The sequence below is a fragment of the Sphaerodactylus townsendi genome, linkage group LG07 (genome assembly GCF_021028975.2).
Source record: "Sphaerodactylus townsendi isolate TG3544 linkage group LG07, MPM_Stown_v2.3, whole genome shotgun sequence".
Classification (NCBI taxonomy): Eukaryota; Metazoa; Chordata; class Lepidosauria; order Squamata; family Sphaerodactylidae; genus Sphaerodactylus; species Sphaerodactylus townsendi.
This window is the reverse complement of record NC_059431.1, coordinates 60797397-60813650: the sequence shown is the minus strand read 5'-3', so window position 1 is coordinate 60813650 and position 16254 is coordinate 60797397. Positions and strand designations below refer to the sequence as shown.

The 16254-nt window shown below is 39.4% G+C and overlaps 1 protein-coding gene across 7 annotated transcripts in view; it reads left to right on the top strand.

The window, feature by feature from the left end:
• ZNF608 (zinc finger protein 608) overlaps positions 1 to 12828 on the top strand; it is a 201997-nt gene extending 189169 nt beyond the window's left edge. For 6 of the 7 annotated variants that reach the window (XM_048502773.1, XM_048502770.1, XM_048502772.1 and 3 more), the window contains exons 4-10: positions 1966 to 2053; positions 2726 to 5150; positions 7046 to 7463; positions 7968 to 8140; positions 9772 to 9925; positions 11065 to 11146; positions 11847 to 12828. In XM_048502773.1, coding sequence (XP_048358730.1) covers positions 1966 to 2053; positions 2726 to 5150; positions 7046 to 7463; positions 7968 to 8140; positions 9772 to 9925; positions 11065 to 11146; positions 11847 to 11853 — 3347 coding nt within the window. In that variant the 3' untranslated portion in view covers positions 11854 to 12828. Of the gene's footprint in view, positions 1 to 1965; positions 2054 to 2725; positions 5151 to 7045; positions 7464 to 7967; positions 8141 to 9771; positions 9926 to 11064; positions 11147 to 11846 lie in introns of those variants that run through there. The other variant, XM_048502774.1, reaches the window with a different exon arrangement.
• Positions 12829 to 16254: the final 3426 nt, after the last annotated feature.

The following is a 16254-nucleotide window of genomic DNA, read 5'->3' as shown; positions in this document are numbered from 1 at the left end:
ACTATAGGGACAGGAGGCAATAGGCAAGGTTCTCCCGCTGCTAGGATTATTTCTGGCTTGCCTTCTTCTCTTCCCTTGCTCCTTTAATGGGACTGTGGTGTTGTATCACTATTTTCCTTTGAACTTTGCTTTTTGTGTCCTGTGCTGCATGTTCAGCTCAGCCAATCAGATAGCAGCATTCCCAGCAGGCATTGACCAATCCAGAGCTCATGTTTGCTGGAAATATGAATCCCTTAGGGAAGCCAAAGCAAAAGCCTTTCACTGCAGACAAATGTTAAGTGTCTGTGCAGACTTTTCCTGTTTTTAATTTTATTACTCCAAGAATAGAGGGCTTGCTGTTTCTTTCATGTTTCCCTTTCAAGCAATTTTAATTATACATTTGTGCTACATCAGAGGCTCTGGAACAAAGTAATTCTGCCTATTGCTTCTCAAGCTTAAAATGTGGTAACCTGGCAATACAAATTTATTCCAGTGCTGTAAATGTAGTTGAAATGCTGAAGAATTTTAAGCGGTTGGAAAGGTCTCTGACACCACAAGAGCAAATGATGAGAAAAACAGATGACTTTTTTTCATGGTGCCTTTTAAAAAAAACCCAGAGAGGCAGAGTGGGAATATAAAGTGTGTTTTCCCAGCTGTTATAGTTTGCTGAAAACAAAATATTACATGTTAAAATAATATTAATTGATCTGGGTGGGAATTTTACCTTTTTAAAAATGTGTGGTTTATTAAATGAGAAGACTAGTATTTATGATGTTTGGAAACCGACTGTCATTGTTTAATAATAAGCTGAAACCATGCAGCAAACCATTTTCCCCCCAGATACGCTGTTGAAAATGCTTAAAGGAAATCCCTTCTTCCCTAGTACTTCAGCTAATAGCATTTCAACATACTTTCCTGCTGCTAAAAGGACCCTGAGGAAATAAGTTGCAGGTTATATGTTTTCTTTACATTGGTGCGACCGTCTAGGAAAAGGTTTAATGCAAAATTAGAAAATCACACAAGTGATGTAAAGAAAACTGACAAGCTGGAAACATGAATTACAATGTCATTATTTATATATTTACATGTTATTTTTCTTGTTTAAAAACCCAGAGTTGGAACAATAGGATGTGAAGGTGTGGGGTGACGCATTCAGACCTTGTGTTAAATACTGCTTTTGAATTTTTGGTTGCCTATTTTAACATTCTGAAGGAAGAAATTACTGTTTTGAATGTATACCATGTCTATTAAATTAAAGATATCATTACGTTTCTCTAGCTCACAAGCTTAATTGTGCTGAAGAAAAAAAAGATAGGTCTTTGTTTAAGAAAGGACTATTAAAGAATATTGATTGGTATACTAATTTTCAGGGTGAACAAATCCCAGGATCTTTGGGCATATAAAAATAGACAAAGCTTTAGAAATGCCAGATATTTTTAAAGGATACAATTCATTTTCTTTATCAAATTCTTCTCATTTGATGGTTGTTCAGAATTTCAATATCAAAATATGAATAACATGTAAAAGCCATCTGCAGTTAATGGTATGTTTTGCTATAATTTGAAATAAATGCAATCAATATCGTCACTATTACAGTATTATTGATGACAAAGCAGATTCTTCATAAATCTCTTATTGTTTTAAGCACTGGTTACTGGCATATATGCCAGATGACTGCCAAACTAAAGTAATTATGCACAGTAATAACAATATTAAGAGGTAGATGTTGCCTTTTTACTGCAGAACAGAGCAAAAACTATCTTGTCACAGCTATATCTTGATTACTGTGTTTCTGTATCTTTTGTGCAGATACATGCACTCACACACTGACATATTTTGCTGCGGCTTTTAGTTGGAGGTCACTGAAACCAAAAAAAGAGGAAGCTTTTAAACCATAGCCTTTGAATGCAAATGGAGCTTTGTTTTGCTGAGGTTTTTTTGTTGCTGTTGTAACTGTGATAATATTTTGTTTCTTCTCTTCTGCAGGTGTTCTAGTTGTAAATGTTACTTGGCGAAATAAAACTTATGTTGGAACGTTGCTTGATTGCACAAAGCACGATTGGGCTCCTCCCAGGTAAAGTCACAAGTCTGGATTTTCTTTGTTTTCCTGTTCCTCTGCTTTCATCCCCTTCACATTCTGGCATGGAAACTGGACAGAGGCTAATAAAATTCATGAAAACCATACTCAAGACTACTACATTCTCCATTAGACCGCGGGAAACTTTTTCTCTGATGTTCAAATGAATTCAGAATTAAAATGTTCCCTCTTATGTGTAATGGATGCCTCAGCTTCAGAGATGGATCAACTGGTATCCATCTATCCAGAGAGCGGTCCTTTGGTGGCTCATTTTCTTTGGATTGTCTTACTGACAAGAGGTTTAGCTGGCTGCTTCCCTACCTGTATTTTGGAAGCGGATCAAGACCATTCTTTTAAAGAAGGATTTTGTTACATGTTTTATTGAGACTTATTATTTTTATGCTTTGTACTGTTGTTTTATCTTGTTTGTAATCAGCTGCAGGCCAGTTTTTGGTCAGAAAACTCAGAATAAATGAAAGTTTAAAAAAATTCCAGGTACATATAATGTCTTTTATTTATTCTTCTTTGTAGGATACAGTAGAAACATCTTTTTTTGCTGTAAGATTCATTGGGGGCAGTGGTATTTCTTTATGCCCTGCATGTTGTTTTGATATTTATGTAGTTTATGGTTTCTTTTCACATATCTCACATCTGTCTTTATTTCAACAGGTTTTGTGAATCACCAACAAGTGATTTGGAGATGCGAGGTGGTCGGGGCAGAGGAAAACGAGCAAGGGCTGCAGCAACTGCAGTTGCACCTGGAAATGATGTTAGCTTTACGGAGTCCAGGGGACTTCAGAACAAGAACAGAGGTGGTGCCAATGGAAAAGGGAGGCGGGGCAGCCTTAATTCGAGTGGCCGCAGGACACCACCAAACTGTACCCTGGAAGATGTCAAAATCAGCCCCCTGTCCACCAATAAGAGGAAAAACAAGCCTCCAATGGAGCTAGACTTGAACTCCAGTTCTGAAGACAATAAATCTGGAAAGCGTGTTCGTACCAATTCTAGAAGCACTCCAACCACCCCCCAGGGGAAGCCAGAGACTATTTTTTTGGACCAGGGTTGTTCTTCTCCTGTTTTAATTGATTGCCCTCATCCTAACTGCAACAAAAAGTACAAGCACATTAATGGGTTGAGGTATCATCAGGCTCATGCACATTTAGACCCAGAAAATAAGCTTGAATTTGAGCCTGACAGTGAAGGCAAAATTTCAGATTGTGAAGAAGCATTAAGCAACGTGGCACTTGAATGCAGCGAGCCAAGCACAAGCTTGTCCCATTTTGACCAGCTAAAGTCTCCGACATCTCCTTGTTCTCTCAGTACCCCGGCAACACCTAAGGGGAGAAGAGAACAGGCAAACCATGGCAAGAATTCTGGCAAAAAGAGAGGCTTGAACAGTGAATTGAACAGCCTACCAGTAATTTCCAATATGACTGTGACTTTGGAGAACTGTGCAGTAGCAGATGGCAGTTTAGCTGCTGAAATGCCCAAATTAGAGGCTGAAGGATTGATTGACAAGAAAAACCTGGTAGAAAAAGACAAAGGCAAAAAAGCTAGCAACTGCAAAGTGGATAAAAATCTTTCAAAGCTTAAAACTGCCAGGCCCATTGCACCCGCTCCAGCTCCAACACCACCTCAATTAATAGCTATACCCACAACAGCCTTTACAACTACCACTGCTGGGACAATACCAGGATTGCCCTCACTAACTACGACTGTTGTGCAGGCTACACCAAAGAGTCCTCCATTAAAACCTATTCAACCAAAGCCCACAATTATGGGAGAGCCAAGCACTGTAAACCCAGCTCTCACATTACTCAAAGACAAAAAGAAAAAGGAGAAGAGAAAGCTGAAGGACAAAGAAAGCAAAGAGAGTGGAAGTCCTAAAATGGATTTGAAGCTGGGAAAGCTAGAGGACACAAAGGGGTCTGGGAAAGAGATTGCAGGACATTTTTTAAAGGAACACCTCAGCAAAAATGAAGTGCTAGCTAATGGATTGTCAGAATCTCAAGAGAGCAGGATGGCAAGCATTAAAGCCGAAGCTGATAAGGTTTACACTTTCACAGACAATGCACCTAGCCCTTCAATAGGGAGTGCCTCCCGAATGGAATGCAGCACTTTGGTGAATGGACAGTCTTCTATGGCGCCACTACATGTGTTGACACAGAATGGGGCAGAGGGTGCAGCTGCTAAAACAAACAGCCCCGCATACTCTGATATCTCTGATGCTGCAGACGATGGTGGTTCTGACAGCAGGTCAGAGGGCATGAGGTCAAAGGCCAGCTCTCCTTCAGATACTATTTCTAATAAGGACAGTGTTGTAAAAGGGCATTCCTCAACCCTAGTACAACCGCTCCAAGTAAAAGAGTCTCATTCACCCTATTACCATGACTACGATCCTTATTATTCTCCAAGTTACGTGCACTCTGGACAAATCAGCACCCCTGTGGCTGGGAACAGCAATAATACACAGGGGATGAAGATCAAAAAAGAGGCAGAGGAAGAGGCTGAGAAGAAAGACAAGGCAGAGCCTGTAGAATCCAAAAAAAATGAAACCAATGCCACCAACTTACAGCCTCAGCATCAGTCAGTAATAACTCAACGGCATCCTGCACTTGCGCAGTCACTTTACTATGGCCAGTATGCTTATGGGCTTTACATGGACCAAAAGTCTTTAATGGCCTCTAACCCAACTTACAGGCAACAATATGAAAAATACTATGAGGACCAGAGATTGGCTGAACAGAAAATGGCACAAACTGGAAGAGTCTGTGAAAGGAAAAATGAACTCCCTCTGAAGGATCTAGGACAAGATGACAAGCTGAAAAATATTCCATCTGCCACTATCTCAAAAGCTCCTTCTACTCCAGAGGCCAGTAAAAACAACCCTAAAATAGGGTCATCTGTCCCTAATAAAACTGAGGATACAAACAAATCACAAATTCTGTCCAGTCATCAGCAACAGCTTCAGTCTGATAGCTTCAAAGCAAAGCAAATGGAAAACCACCAGCTTATAAAAGAGGCTGTGGAAATGAAATCCGTTATGGATTCTATGAAACAGTCTGGAGTAGATCCCACTACAAGGTTTAAACAGGTGAGATCATTAGGACTCAAATGACTTCAAGCCTCATAGGTTGAAAATACCGAATAGGTAGTAAAATAACACCCAGTAAAAGCACATTGGTACAGCTTTAGTGTTTATTTCTGTCTTTTTCAAAGCCAGAATTTTACAATCTTATTGTCCTTGTATAATTGCAATGTATGTAAGCCAGCCTATTTCAAGATGACTCCTGAGGTTGTAAGAGAGTTGCAAGCTCAGTCTTCATGGCAGAGGCCTGTATAAAATGTTTAGATGGTTTTCACTACCTATCTCTTTTTCACTTGGGTGTATGAATAATCATTCATATTTGCATCATTGCACATAAGATTGCACATCTTTGCAGTCATATTTGCATCATTGCACATAATTCAGAAATGTTGCTATTGGGTTGGATACAGACTACATTTTTCATGAGTGGAAGAGCTGGGGTGATTTCCAACCATTTTTTTTTCTTTTTCGTGCAGCTTTTCATGCTGTTCCTCAGGGTCCTCTGTCCCCCAGGAGAAGCATTGAAGGGCGATTGTTGGGCTTCAGTGGTGGGGAGGGCAGGGAGAGCAGCAGGCACATTCTGTTCCACTGATGAAAGTGTGTTGCATGAGTGGAAAATTTAATATGGATCCAGCCCATTGGCTTAGGGTTGCCAGCTAAATGCTACCAACAAAATGTTGACAACTGGCAGAGTCTCTGGTGAGTAGGGATCAACCCATCATGTAATGTTATGATATCAGTTCTAGTTTTATCTGGACGTGGTATCATAATGCTCTAGAAATTAACTTCAGAATGAATAGTGGTTATATACATTTTAAACCAGAGATCCATGATCCAGCAAGTCAGTGATCTTGATTATTATAATTGTGATTGCAATGCTTCTTCAGTTGACTAGACTTACTAAATAAGCAACATATTTAGGATGGTGTTGAAAAGGGAGACTCCACGTTTGGGAGTCTTCAAGCATCTTAGTCCTTCAGCATGCTAACAATGCCATTGCATACCCAGCGCCTCTGATTCTTGCTTCTCATGAGCCTCAGATCTTTGCATTTTTAGTGTCAAATGAAAAAAAAAGATAAATGTTTGAGAACTCACACGCATGATTAATGAATAAACTTAAGGTGAAAAATCTGAGAAGATTGTTTACTATTATGCAGATCTTCCTTTTTTGAAGTCTCTGTGGCTGAAAGTTCAGAATTACAAGTTGTGAATAACTGAGGATACTGATTCTGATTCAGTAAAATTGATTTGTCAGAGTACTTTCAAGAATATGTTGTTTACTAGGATGGCAGTCAAGGTAGTGGGTTGATCCTGTGCTTGAGTTCAGTGGGGCCCAGTACCAAATAAGTATGCATAAGGTGACAGTTTTGTAGGACATGTTATGCCCTGTGGAAGATTAATATTAATTATTGTACTTGTAGAAAATGTAGCACTTATTTCTATTTTTACTATATTTTGAGGTTGATTATTTTATGAAATTTTGTTTTTGCTGTTATTCCATATTTTTCCATTTCTGCCCAAATTTCAACCCCCCCCCCCCCCCGGATCAAGGGATGGGGGAAAAATCCCTTCTCCCCAAATTTTTTAGCAGCAAAATTTGTGGAAAATTAACCCTCTCTACCGCAGCTCAGAATTTTGTTTCTAAGTGCTCTTTTTTACTGCTTCCTTGGTTTTTATTTGTATTTTATATTGCAAATTGCTTTTGCAAATCAGGAAAGTATCAAAAACAAAGCGTGACATTTTATGAGGTATGTTATTTAATAAAGTAAATAAACTAGCTGTCTACATTTTGACTATAGGGTAAATTTCACCATGATTCAGTGTGACTTTGCAGATTCTTCTTTCAAAATGTAGATTTGAAGAGAGCTGAGAATTTGTTTGTTTTCTCCTTCACATATCAGGACCCAGATACAAGAACATGGCACCATTATGTATATCAGCCAAAATACCTTGATCAGCAGAAAACAGAGGAACTGGAACGTGAAAAGAAGTTAAAAGAAGAGAGCCCCAGAAAAACACCTAATAAGGAAGCCTCCTTCTCTAATCTTCCTGTCTCATTAAACAGCATTAAAGAGGAGCCTAAGGAGGTCAAGCGTTCTGATTCCCAGTCACTGGAGGAGAACAAGATAAAAAATGATGATCGAAAGACTCCTGTAAATTGGAAGGAGTCACGGAGTGCTAGAGTGGCTGTCTCCTCACCAATGACTCAGCATCAATCATATATACAATACTTGCATGCTTATCCTTACCCTCAAATGTATGATCCCAATCATCCTGCTTACCGTGCTGTGTCTCCTGTCCTCATGCACAGTTATCCAGGTGGGTACCAAGTAAAGCTAGACATATGTAAATAGTGCAGTAGTCCATATATTTTGACACTGCCTGTTAGTAGCAGAGGAAAATTAGAAGCTTCACATTAACATTTGTTTTGCAGGGTTCTACGAATGAAGTAAATTTAACACAAGCTGGTTCTTTTTATGAACTGTCAGCATTCCCAGATATAGTTTCCACAACCAGTGACATTCTGTTATGGCCATTACACTGACAAATAGTTTATTGCCTATAAAAATATTCTAAGCACTTACTGTCAGAACCATTACAGTTACTATTCCTTTTACTTAAAAGGACCTATAAATGTTTGAAATGGCGGTAAGCTTAACCCTCTTTACAACCACATTCATTAAATTGAATTATCTCAGGAGGGGTAACAAATCATATGTAAAAAAAACCCTTTCTAATCACATGATTTAAATTTGATGTGTTTGGACACTCCGCCTCCCATGTAAACAGTAACCTGATATGGCATTTATTGTTCATCTGCAGGGGCCTATCTCTCGCCAGGGTTTCATTATCCTGTTTATGGGAAGATGTCTGGGAGAGAAGAGGTGGAGAAAGTCAACACCAGCCCTAGCATCAATGTAAAAGCAAACACTGAATCGAAAGCACTGGATTTGTTGCAGCAACATGCCAACCAGTATCGCAGCAAGTCTCCTGCTGTAAGACATCTTCTCTTACTGCTACCAAATTGCATATATTTGGAAAGATAAGTATTGGAGACTAAAAGCAAGCTGCAGGAAGTGACCTGGAATTTCAGCATCCTCCTTGAATGTAATGGAAAAGGTCCTGTTCCTTCTCAATCTGCCAGGCATCCCCAATTTCCCCCTCTGTGGCCCCCTTTTCACCAGTTGAAGTTGACCACCTTAACTATTGCTGTTTGCTGAAGTTAGCAGTTTGTGATAATGCATGCACAGTAACATCAAGGGAACTATCACCAGGTTGGGGGAAGAGTGTAAAGAGACTCAGTAGCTGCTCTGAGTCAATGTACAAGGACCCTAAGCCAGGAGTAGAGTGAGGGGGAACTGCGTCCAGTGCATGCATGCACCCTGCGCCCCTGCCACGCCCCTGTCCACTCCCTCCCCGCAATGCCCTTGCCACGCCCCCGCAGGGGTGCACGCCCAGTGCGTTGTGCACACGCCCTGTCCCCTTGGCGCTACGCCACTGGCCTAAGCCAGCTTGATCAGGAGTTGATATGGGGGAATAGGTAATTGAAAAATCAAGTTTGTTGTCTTCCCGTTATACATGTGAATTGATTAATATGTTGAATGTGATTTTCTGTAGATTTGGATGGGAATGTGTTGGAACAGCATCCAGAGCTTGCTAGACTGTAGTAAAATATTCTTATTTTGAAGCATATAGTGAGAGGAGAAGCTAAACTGCATCACTGAAATAAGCTGCCCCAGCTGACAAGGAGGCATAGGTTCTGAATTTCAATTTCTGTAGATTACTCTGTAGATTACTCTGAGTACTCTGTACTCTGTTTTATTGTATTAAACAAAGTGTAGCATACACACACTTATATTGAGCAGAAAGAGAATTGGGCAAGACCTTCTGCAAAGTTTTGCAGTTTCCCTGTCGGAATATAAAATAGTTATATGGCTATGAATAAGTCATAACACATTTTTATTGCTGAAACATAAGTCACTGACCCTAACCTTTTAAAATGGATTTTCTGCATCTTAGGCCACTTCAGTGCTGGTTTTGTTCCCAGCATAAAGTGGAATAGCAATGACAACAAGTTGACTCACACTGCCAGAGGTTTGTCATGGACTTACCAAACAGAATGTAAAGTAACTGATTCTGGTAGGTCTTCCGGGCTGTGTGGCCGTGGTCTGATGGATTTTGTTCCTAACGTTTCGCCTGCATCTGTGCCTGGCATCTTCAGAGGTGCATCACAGAGAAAAGTCTGTTTCACACTGTGTCTAAGTGAGAAGACACAGTGTGAAACAGACTTTTCTCAGTGATACACTTCTGAAGATGCCAGCCACGGCCACACAGCCCGGAAAACCCACCAGAACCAGTTGAATCCGGCCGTGAAAGCCTTTGACAATACATTAAAGTAACTGAGGTCCACAGATTTGAGGAAGGAGAGGGTATAAAGCAGTTAGATCACACCAAGGAATCCTCTGATGTCTTTCTTTGAAGGGGAGCACCTGTGCACTTTGCAAGAAATGCTATCTCTTTCAAAATAGAAAGTAACCTGGGTGAAAGTCACCCCAGTCTAATTTTTTAATTGTAATTTTCTCCATCCTGAAGTTACGCTGACTACTTTAATACTTTTTATTACCAGCCTGTGGAAAAATCTACAGCAGAGCGTGAGAGAGAAGCGGAAAGGGAGCGTGATCGTCATTCCCCTTTTAGCCAGCGGCATCTTCATACACATCACCACACTCATGTTGGAATGGGCTACCCACTAATTCCAGGTCAATATGACCCATTTCAAGGTGAGTCAGATATGGAACCACTGACATGGTTAAACTTATTTTATTAACATGATATTAAAAATCATTCACACTTAGGCGCAAGAATAGAACATTTTTGCCGGTTGTCTTCTGATGCTTGCATGGTACTATTTTAAAAAACAATAGGTTATTGTCAATATTAGATTGTCGGACGTATTCACATTGTAATATGGGAGAAATAATAAGCTGTGTGAATTAATAGAAATTGGTGAGAAAATTGAAATGATTTTTAAAAAAGAAAAGCTCTTTGCATAACATACCATAACATATTAATGTCATGGGATGAATTGATTTTATTTTAATTTGGAACAAAAATATATGTTTAAAAAACACCTTTAGTCAATCCTAAAATTCTTATAGCTATAGAATCTCACTTGTGTGTGTGTGTGTGTGTGTGTGTGTATAAAAATACCACATATTATAGAAAGTGCAAATAGCTACTCAGTAACATGCAGTAAAAGCTTTCTCTGACCATATTCCAGCAATCTGAAAAATAGATTTTTTATCACCTATAGCAAATAGATGCTATACAGTTTGGTTTAAATGGCATTAATTCATTATGTTCATGCAGAACCTTAACAGCTCCTTTTTTGTGTAAAAAATCTTGACTCAATTCAGTGCAATTCAGTGGCTCCCTATGCCTTATGAGATACATTATGTGCATTCAAAAGGCAAAATGTTAAAATGATAGCTATTATGAAAGTATTATGTTCCGAGTAGCTACCACGTCATTGCTGTAACTCACTGTGACTTTTGATTCTTGTTGTTTTCTGATGTCTATTATTTCTATAGAGCTTTCTATTCAAGAATTCATACAAGCCATTTAGCACCATGCAGTGCGGTACTTAGAAAAGAATACAATAAGGCGGAATGCCTTCTTCCTTGTATAAAATGCCTATTAGGAGAAATCTGACGAAGGCGTGCTGGTTAGAGCAAGCAGGCTAGTTTTTCTCCTTCTGCTTGCCAGCAATAATTATGTATGCCTTTCACACAAAGTACAGTGGTGCTGTTATGATTCATGTCTTGTTAAAATTGAGGGCCGCAGCTATTGTCAACTTTCCGAGTGCCAGCAAACTGAGAAAATGCATCCATTGAGATATACTGTTTCACCTTTCCTCCAGGGCTGACCTCTGCTGCCCTTGTTGCCACTCAGCAGGTGGCTGCTCAGGCATCTGCATCTGGTATGTTTCCTGCACAAAGAAGGTAAATATCCTGTAAACCTTGAATTATACTCGCACAGACATCTTAACAGGAAGAGAAGAATCAAATTGCAGGTTTCAAGAGTAGAAGGTTGCATAGACTTCATTCTTTCTAGGGTAGCTGCTTTGTTTAGTTAATAGCAACATTATTCTCTTATGGATAAAAGTGTGGGGGAGGGATTCCCGTGGAGCTGTTACCATAGCACTGATAATTAATCACTGAAGCATACTATCGTCTCCAGTAATATTTGTGCATATCTTACCCTTCATGACAAAGCAAGTCATTTTAGAACTCCATGGATTGGGGGAAGGGAGGGGGTCTGTTTTTTTAAAATGTTGATTAATTTTGCCTTATATGTACAAACATGCCCTTTTATAATCCAGATGCTCACCTCTTGTGTCTTGATGCACAAAGTATAGGTAGAAAATTGGGGGAGCACTTGAATTCTCATCATCTGTGATACACATTTCTAAGTAAATAATTTATCTGCTTTTAAATAAACATTGCTTTCCACCTTTTCAAAGAAATGGAAACCTTATATATAAGTGTATGCAAATTAGCTTGTTGTAGTTTATAATAATAGGGTCCTTGTAGTGTTGCTGCAGCATAATACTTGTGGGGTTTTTTGCTGATTGATTGCTCATTTAAATGATTGAAAAGGACGTAGTTCTAAAATCTGATCCCCCCCTTTTTTATTTTTCAGAGAATGATGATTTTGGAAATGTACACTGTCATGTGACTGGATCACGTGAAAAAAAGCGCTTTATTACAGACATCAGTTCCATGGTGTTAATTTGAAATGCCTTAATGGCAGGCAAAAACAAGTCATTTCATTTTTGTAAATTGCAGATTTTTATCACAGAGTTACAAATGTTGCTGTATTTAGACTTTTGTTTTATATATATATATATATATATATATGCTTATATATATATAAATATAAATATATATATATATTCTTTACTTTTTTGTATCAGTAATCAGGCTCGCACACAGGGTCTGCTGCTAAGTTGTAAACCACAAAGTAAATGAAAAAGTGTACTTGTCTTGTTTAGGAAGTGTTAATGACAAAAGGTCATTTCTTTTCCTTTTGCTTTTTAAAACTGTAAATAACTAATGTTATGTATCTGTGTGCCTGAACCTTGTATACCCTTCTAATATTGCCCACAACCCTCAATAGAGGCTAACTGTGATTACGACAATATCACTTTGGTACATTTTAGATGTCTATTTGGTGGCTCTTATTAAGATGCATCAGTGTAAAATGTTACTGTATTAACTGTTTCATTGTAATTGTGTATTGTGAAGAATATACATTTGGAAGGCATGGGGTTGCCAGTACCACAAAAACTGTGTTGTACATAATGTATAGATTTTAAATGGGGAAATAATGAGCATCTGTGAATAATGAAATGTCCTTTTTATAATCTTGAATGGCAAATAACCCAATAGCCTGCATACCAGAAGACGTCTGTGATTGTTCTATTACTTGAATAGTCCTGCAGTCTTTTTTTTAATGTTTACAATTATCCCGTTTTAGAAGAGAGACTTTAATGCCATTGCCTGGTTACTTGTTTTATGCTGTAATCTAGTTTATTTTATGTAAAATGTATATTGAATGCTTTCATTTTTATACCTGCCTTAAATAATTTGGCAATCAGAATTAAAAAAATGCTGTTTTTGTAGTTTTTGGTTTTACATGATTGATTTATAAATTACTGAGTATTGTAGTATACACTTGACATCAGTTTGAAAAAAGACTTCCTTGAAGAACAATTCCACAATAACAGTGTGGGCTGTGCTGTACCCTTTCATGTCTACCACACAGTATTCAACTGACAATTGTGATGTGTCCCTGCCCTCCTCAGGAACCCCGGGAATTGTAATTCTGTAAAGCAATCACTAGATATCATTAGACTTTTCCGTCATTCCAGAGTTCTTTTGAGGGGAAGCATAATAATTAGGTTAATTAATGGATTTATGGGTCTGATCCAGTGGTGCGATTCAGCAGGTTCGCACCAGTTCGGCAGAACCGGTTGTTAAAATGGTGCTTATAAACAACTAGTTGTTAAATTATTTGAATCCCATCACCAGAACCGGTTGTTAAATTATTTGAATCCCTCCACTGGTCTGATCCAGAATTTTCCCAAAAATGGTATCTATTGGTATTTGTTGGGAGACAACATACTTCCATGATTAACAGCTAGTTATGGTCCAAGTCAGTTGAACTCTAAAAATGTGTCAAATATGTAGTGATGGTAATACACTAATAATTTTTATTTATTATAATCAGTCGTTCTTTCTTTTTTAGCAAAAACACTCAAGGCAGTTGAATTGAATTGAAACCTTTAATGGCATTTCAAAAAGTAGCACATAATAGGTTTCAGAACATAAAAATTAAAAACATTAAATAAAACCATTAAAAATTCAATATTTTGTTTAACGAAAAATTGAGAACATGCGGTAACAACGGAAAGCAGAAATCTGGCCGTAGGTTCAAGTATTGAAACTGAGTTGCTGTCTAACAAAAACAAGGTTTTGGCAGCATCCGCAATGCTGTCTGGGCCAGTCAGAAAGGGCTTAAGTAATTTTTTTCATGCAGAATCGTAAAAAGGGCAATAATGGAGGGCGTGATTAATGGTTTCCTCCAATCCGAGGGTACAACTTCAATTTCTGTCAAGGGTTGCAATATGATTCTCTCTATTGAATCTGGTAGAAGGAAGCATGTTACATCTAGCCAGAGTAACAACTCATTGCAATTTGGGATCTGTTAAAAGATGAATGAGGAAATGAGCAGTAGTTTTATCTGCCAGGGCAGCATAATGGGAGATCAATTTGTAGCTTTTCTACATTGTGCCTAGCTACTAATAGAATCCAAGAGAGAAAGTGGCAAGCACACCAGCAGTCAGCATTGTTGGTCACTGATAATGTCTGTGAGGAAAGGGGCTACATATTAGTTCTGTGCTACTAGTTCCAAGATTGAGGCAGAAGGTCTAAGAAGGGAAGAGCCTTTTAACACTTATATGACATAATCCACCAAATAGCATAAAAAGCAAGGTTATAATGCAACACTGTACAGTGCTTAGTCAAAAATTAAAAAAAAACAAATTCTGTAAATTTTAAAACAAAAATACTGCATAGCATCAAGGTGATAGGTTTAGCTGAATAAAGTAGTGTGACCCCTGCACCAGCCATTGCCACCAGCACCATGCAAATGAACAGACACTGTTGCAGAGGCAAATTACCTCAGTGACAAAGCACCATGCAAATCTGTGGCATGCGAATCCAGAAGATGACCCATGTGCTGGCGCTTGTTCCTTGGAGGAGGTTGTGGAGGGGGGCATTCCTTTTTTGCAGCTCAGAATTACATCACCAATAAGGGTAGCATGAGTTGTTTGCCTCCGTGGGGCTTTTCAGTGCCTTTCATGTTTTTCACTTTCTTTTCCTCACAAAGGCACCACCAAAAGCCTCTTTGGAGGTGTTGCCATCCCCAACTACAATTCAACCTCTCTCAGGGGCGTAACAAGGCAGCCCTGGGCAAACTGTAGCCCTGGGCAAAACCTGAGTTGGATGCCCCCCCCATGGGCGGCCACTCTACAACGACCAATTTCTTTTGGCACCAGGACATTGGTGCCTGCAGGGGGTGCATTTTTAGACATATCAGCACCAAAATGTCAGCATATCATCAGGAGACCGTCCTTATGCTACTCCCCAAGTTTGGTGAGGTTTGGTTCAAGGAGTCCAAAGTTATGGACTCCCAAAGGGGGTGCCCCTATCCCCCATTGGGAGCTAATAGGAGATGGGGGCTACAGTTTTGAGGGTCCATAACTTTGGCCCCCTGACCCAAACCGCACCAAACCTGGGGGGTATCATCAGGGCAGTCTCCTGATGAAACCCTGAAAGTTTTGAGATTGTGCCTTCAGAAATGTCCCCCCCCCCAGCCTGCAACCCCCATGGACAGCAATACAGAAAACTCAATGCAGAACAAAGATTCTTGGGCAAATTTCTGGGATGTTCCTGCAGGGAGGCATTTTTTTTTGAGATGTATTGGCACCAAACTTTTAGGGTATCATCTGGAAACTGTCCTTATGGTACCCCCAAGTTTGGTGCAGTTTGGTTTAGGGGGTCCAAAGTTATGGACCCTCAAAAGGGGTGCCCCATCCCCCATTCTTTGCTAAGGAGATGGGGGCTACCCTTTGAGGGTCAGTAACTTTGGACCCCCTGAACCAAACTGCACCAAACTTGGGGGGTGCCATCATCTCCAGATGATACCCTGAAATTTTGGTGCCAATACATCCAAAAATGCTGTCAATGGGGGTTGCAGGCTGTGGGGGTCACATTTCTGAAGTCACAGTCTCAAAGCTTTCAGGGTCTCATCAGGAGACTTCCCTAATGATACCCCCCAAGTTTGGTGCAGTTTGGTTCAGGGGGGCCAAAGTTATGGACCCTCAAAACTGTAGCCCCCATCTCCTATTAGCTCCCATTGGAAACAATGGGGGATAGGGGCATCCCCTTTGGGAGTCCATAACTTTGGACTCTCTGAACCAAACCTCACCAAACTTGGGGAGTATAAGGACAGTCTCCTGATGATATGCTGAATTTTTTTTCCTCAGGGCACTTGTGGGCAGCGGGGAAAACTTGAACATGGCAAAGAGAAGTTGAATTGTATTTGGGGATGGCACCACCTCCAAAGAGGCTTTTGGTGGTGCTGTTGTGAGGAAAAGAAAGCGAAAAACATGAAAGGCACTGAAAAGTCCCACAGAGGCAAACAACTCATGCCACCCTTATTGGTGATATAATTCTGAGTGGATATGTTTAAAAGAAAAATAAATCCAAAACCTTTTTCCTTGCTGTGAGAAAAATAAAGTCAAGGCACTAAAGGCTTAGGTTCTTTAAAAAATGAACAAATAGAAGAAGTATTTATAAGAACAATAACAGTTTGGCAAAGTAAAAATATAACAGGAAAATTGAAGCAGATAAGTTATGGAGTTAATACAAGTTAAATTGATGCTGTAGCTCAGCTGTGTTTGATACAAATTAGTTCATTCGCTTGAGTTTAACCCTTCTCAGTTAATAGAATTTCAGGCTTCCTTATATGGATGTTTAAATAT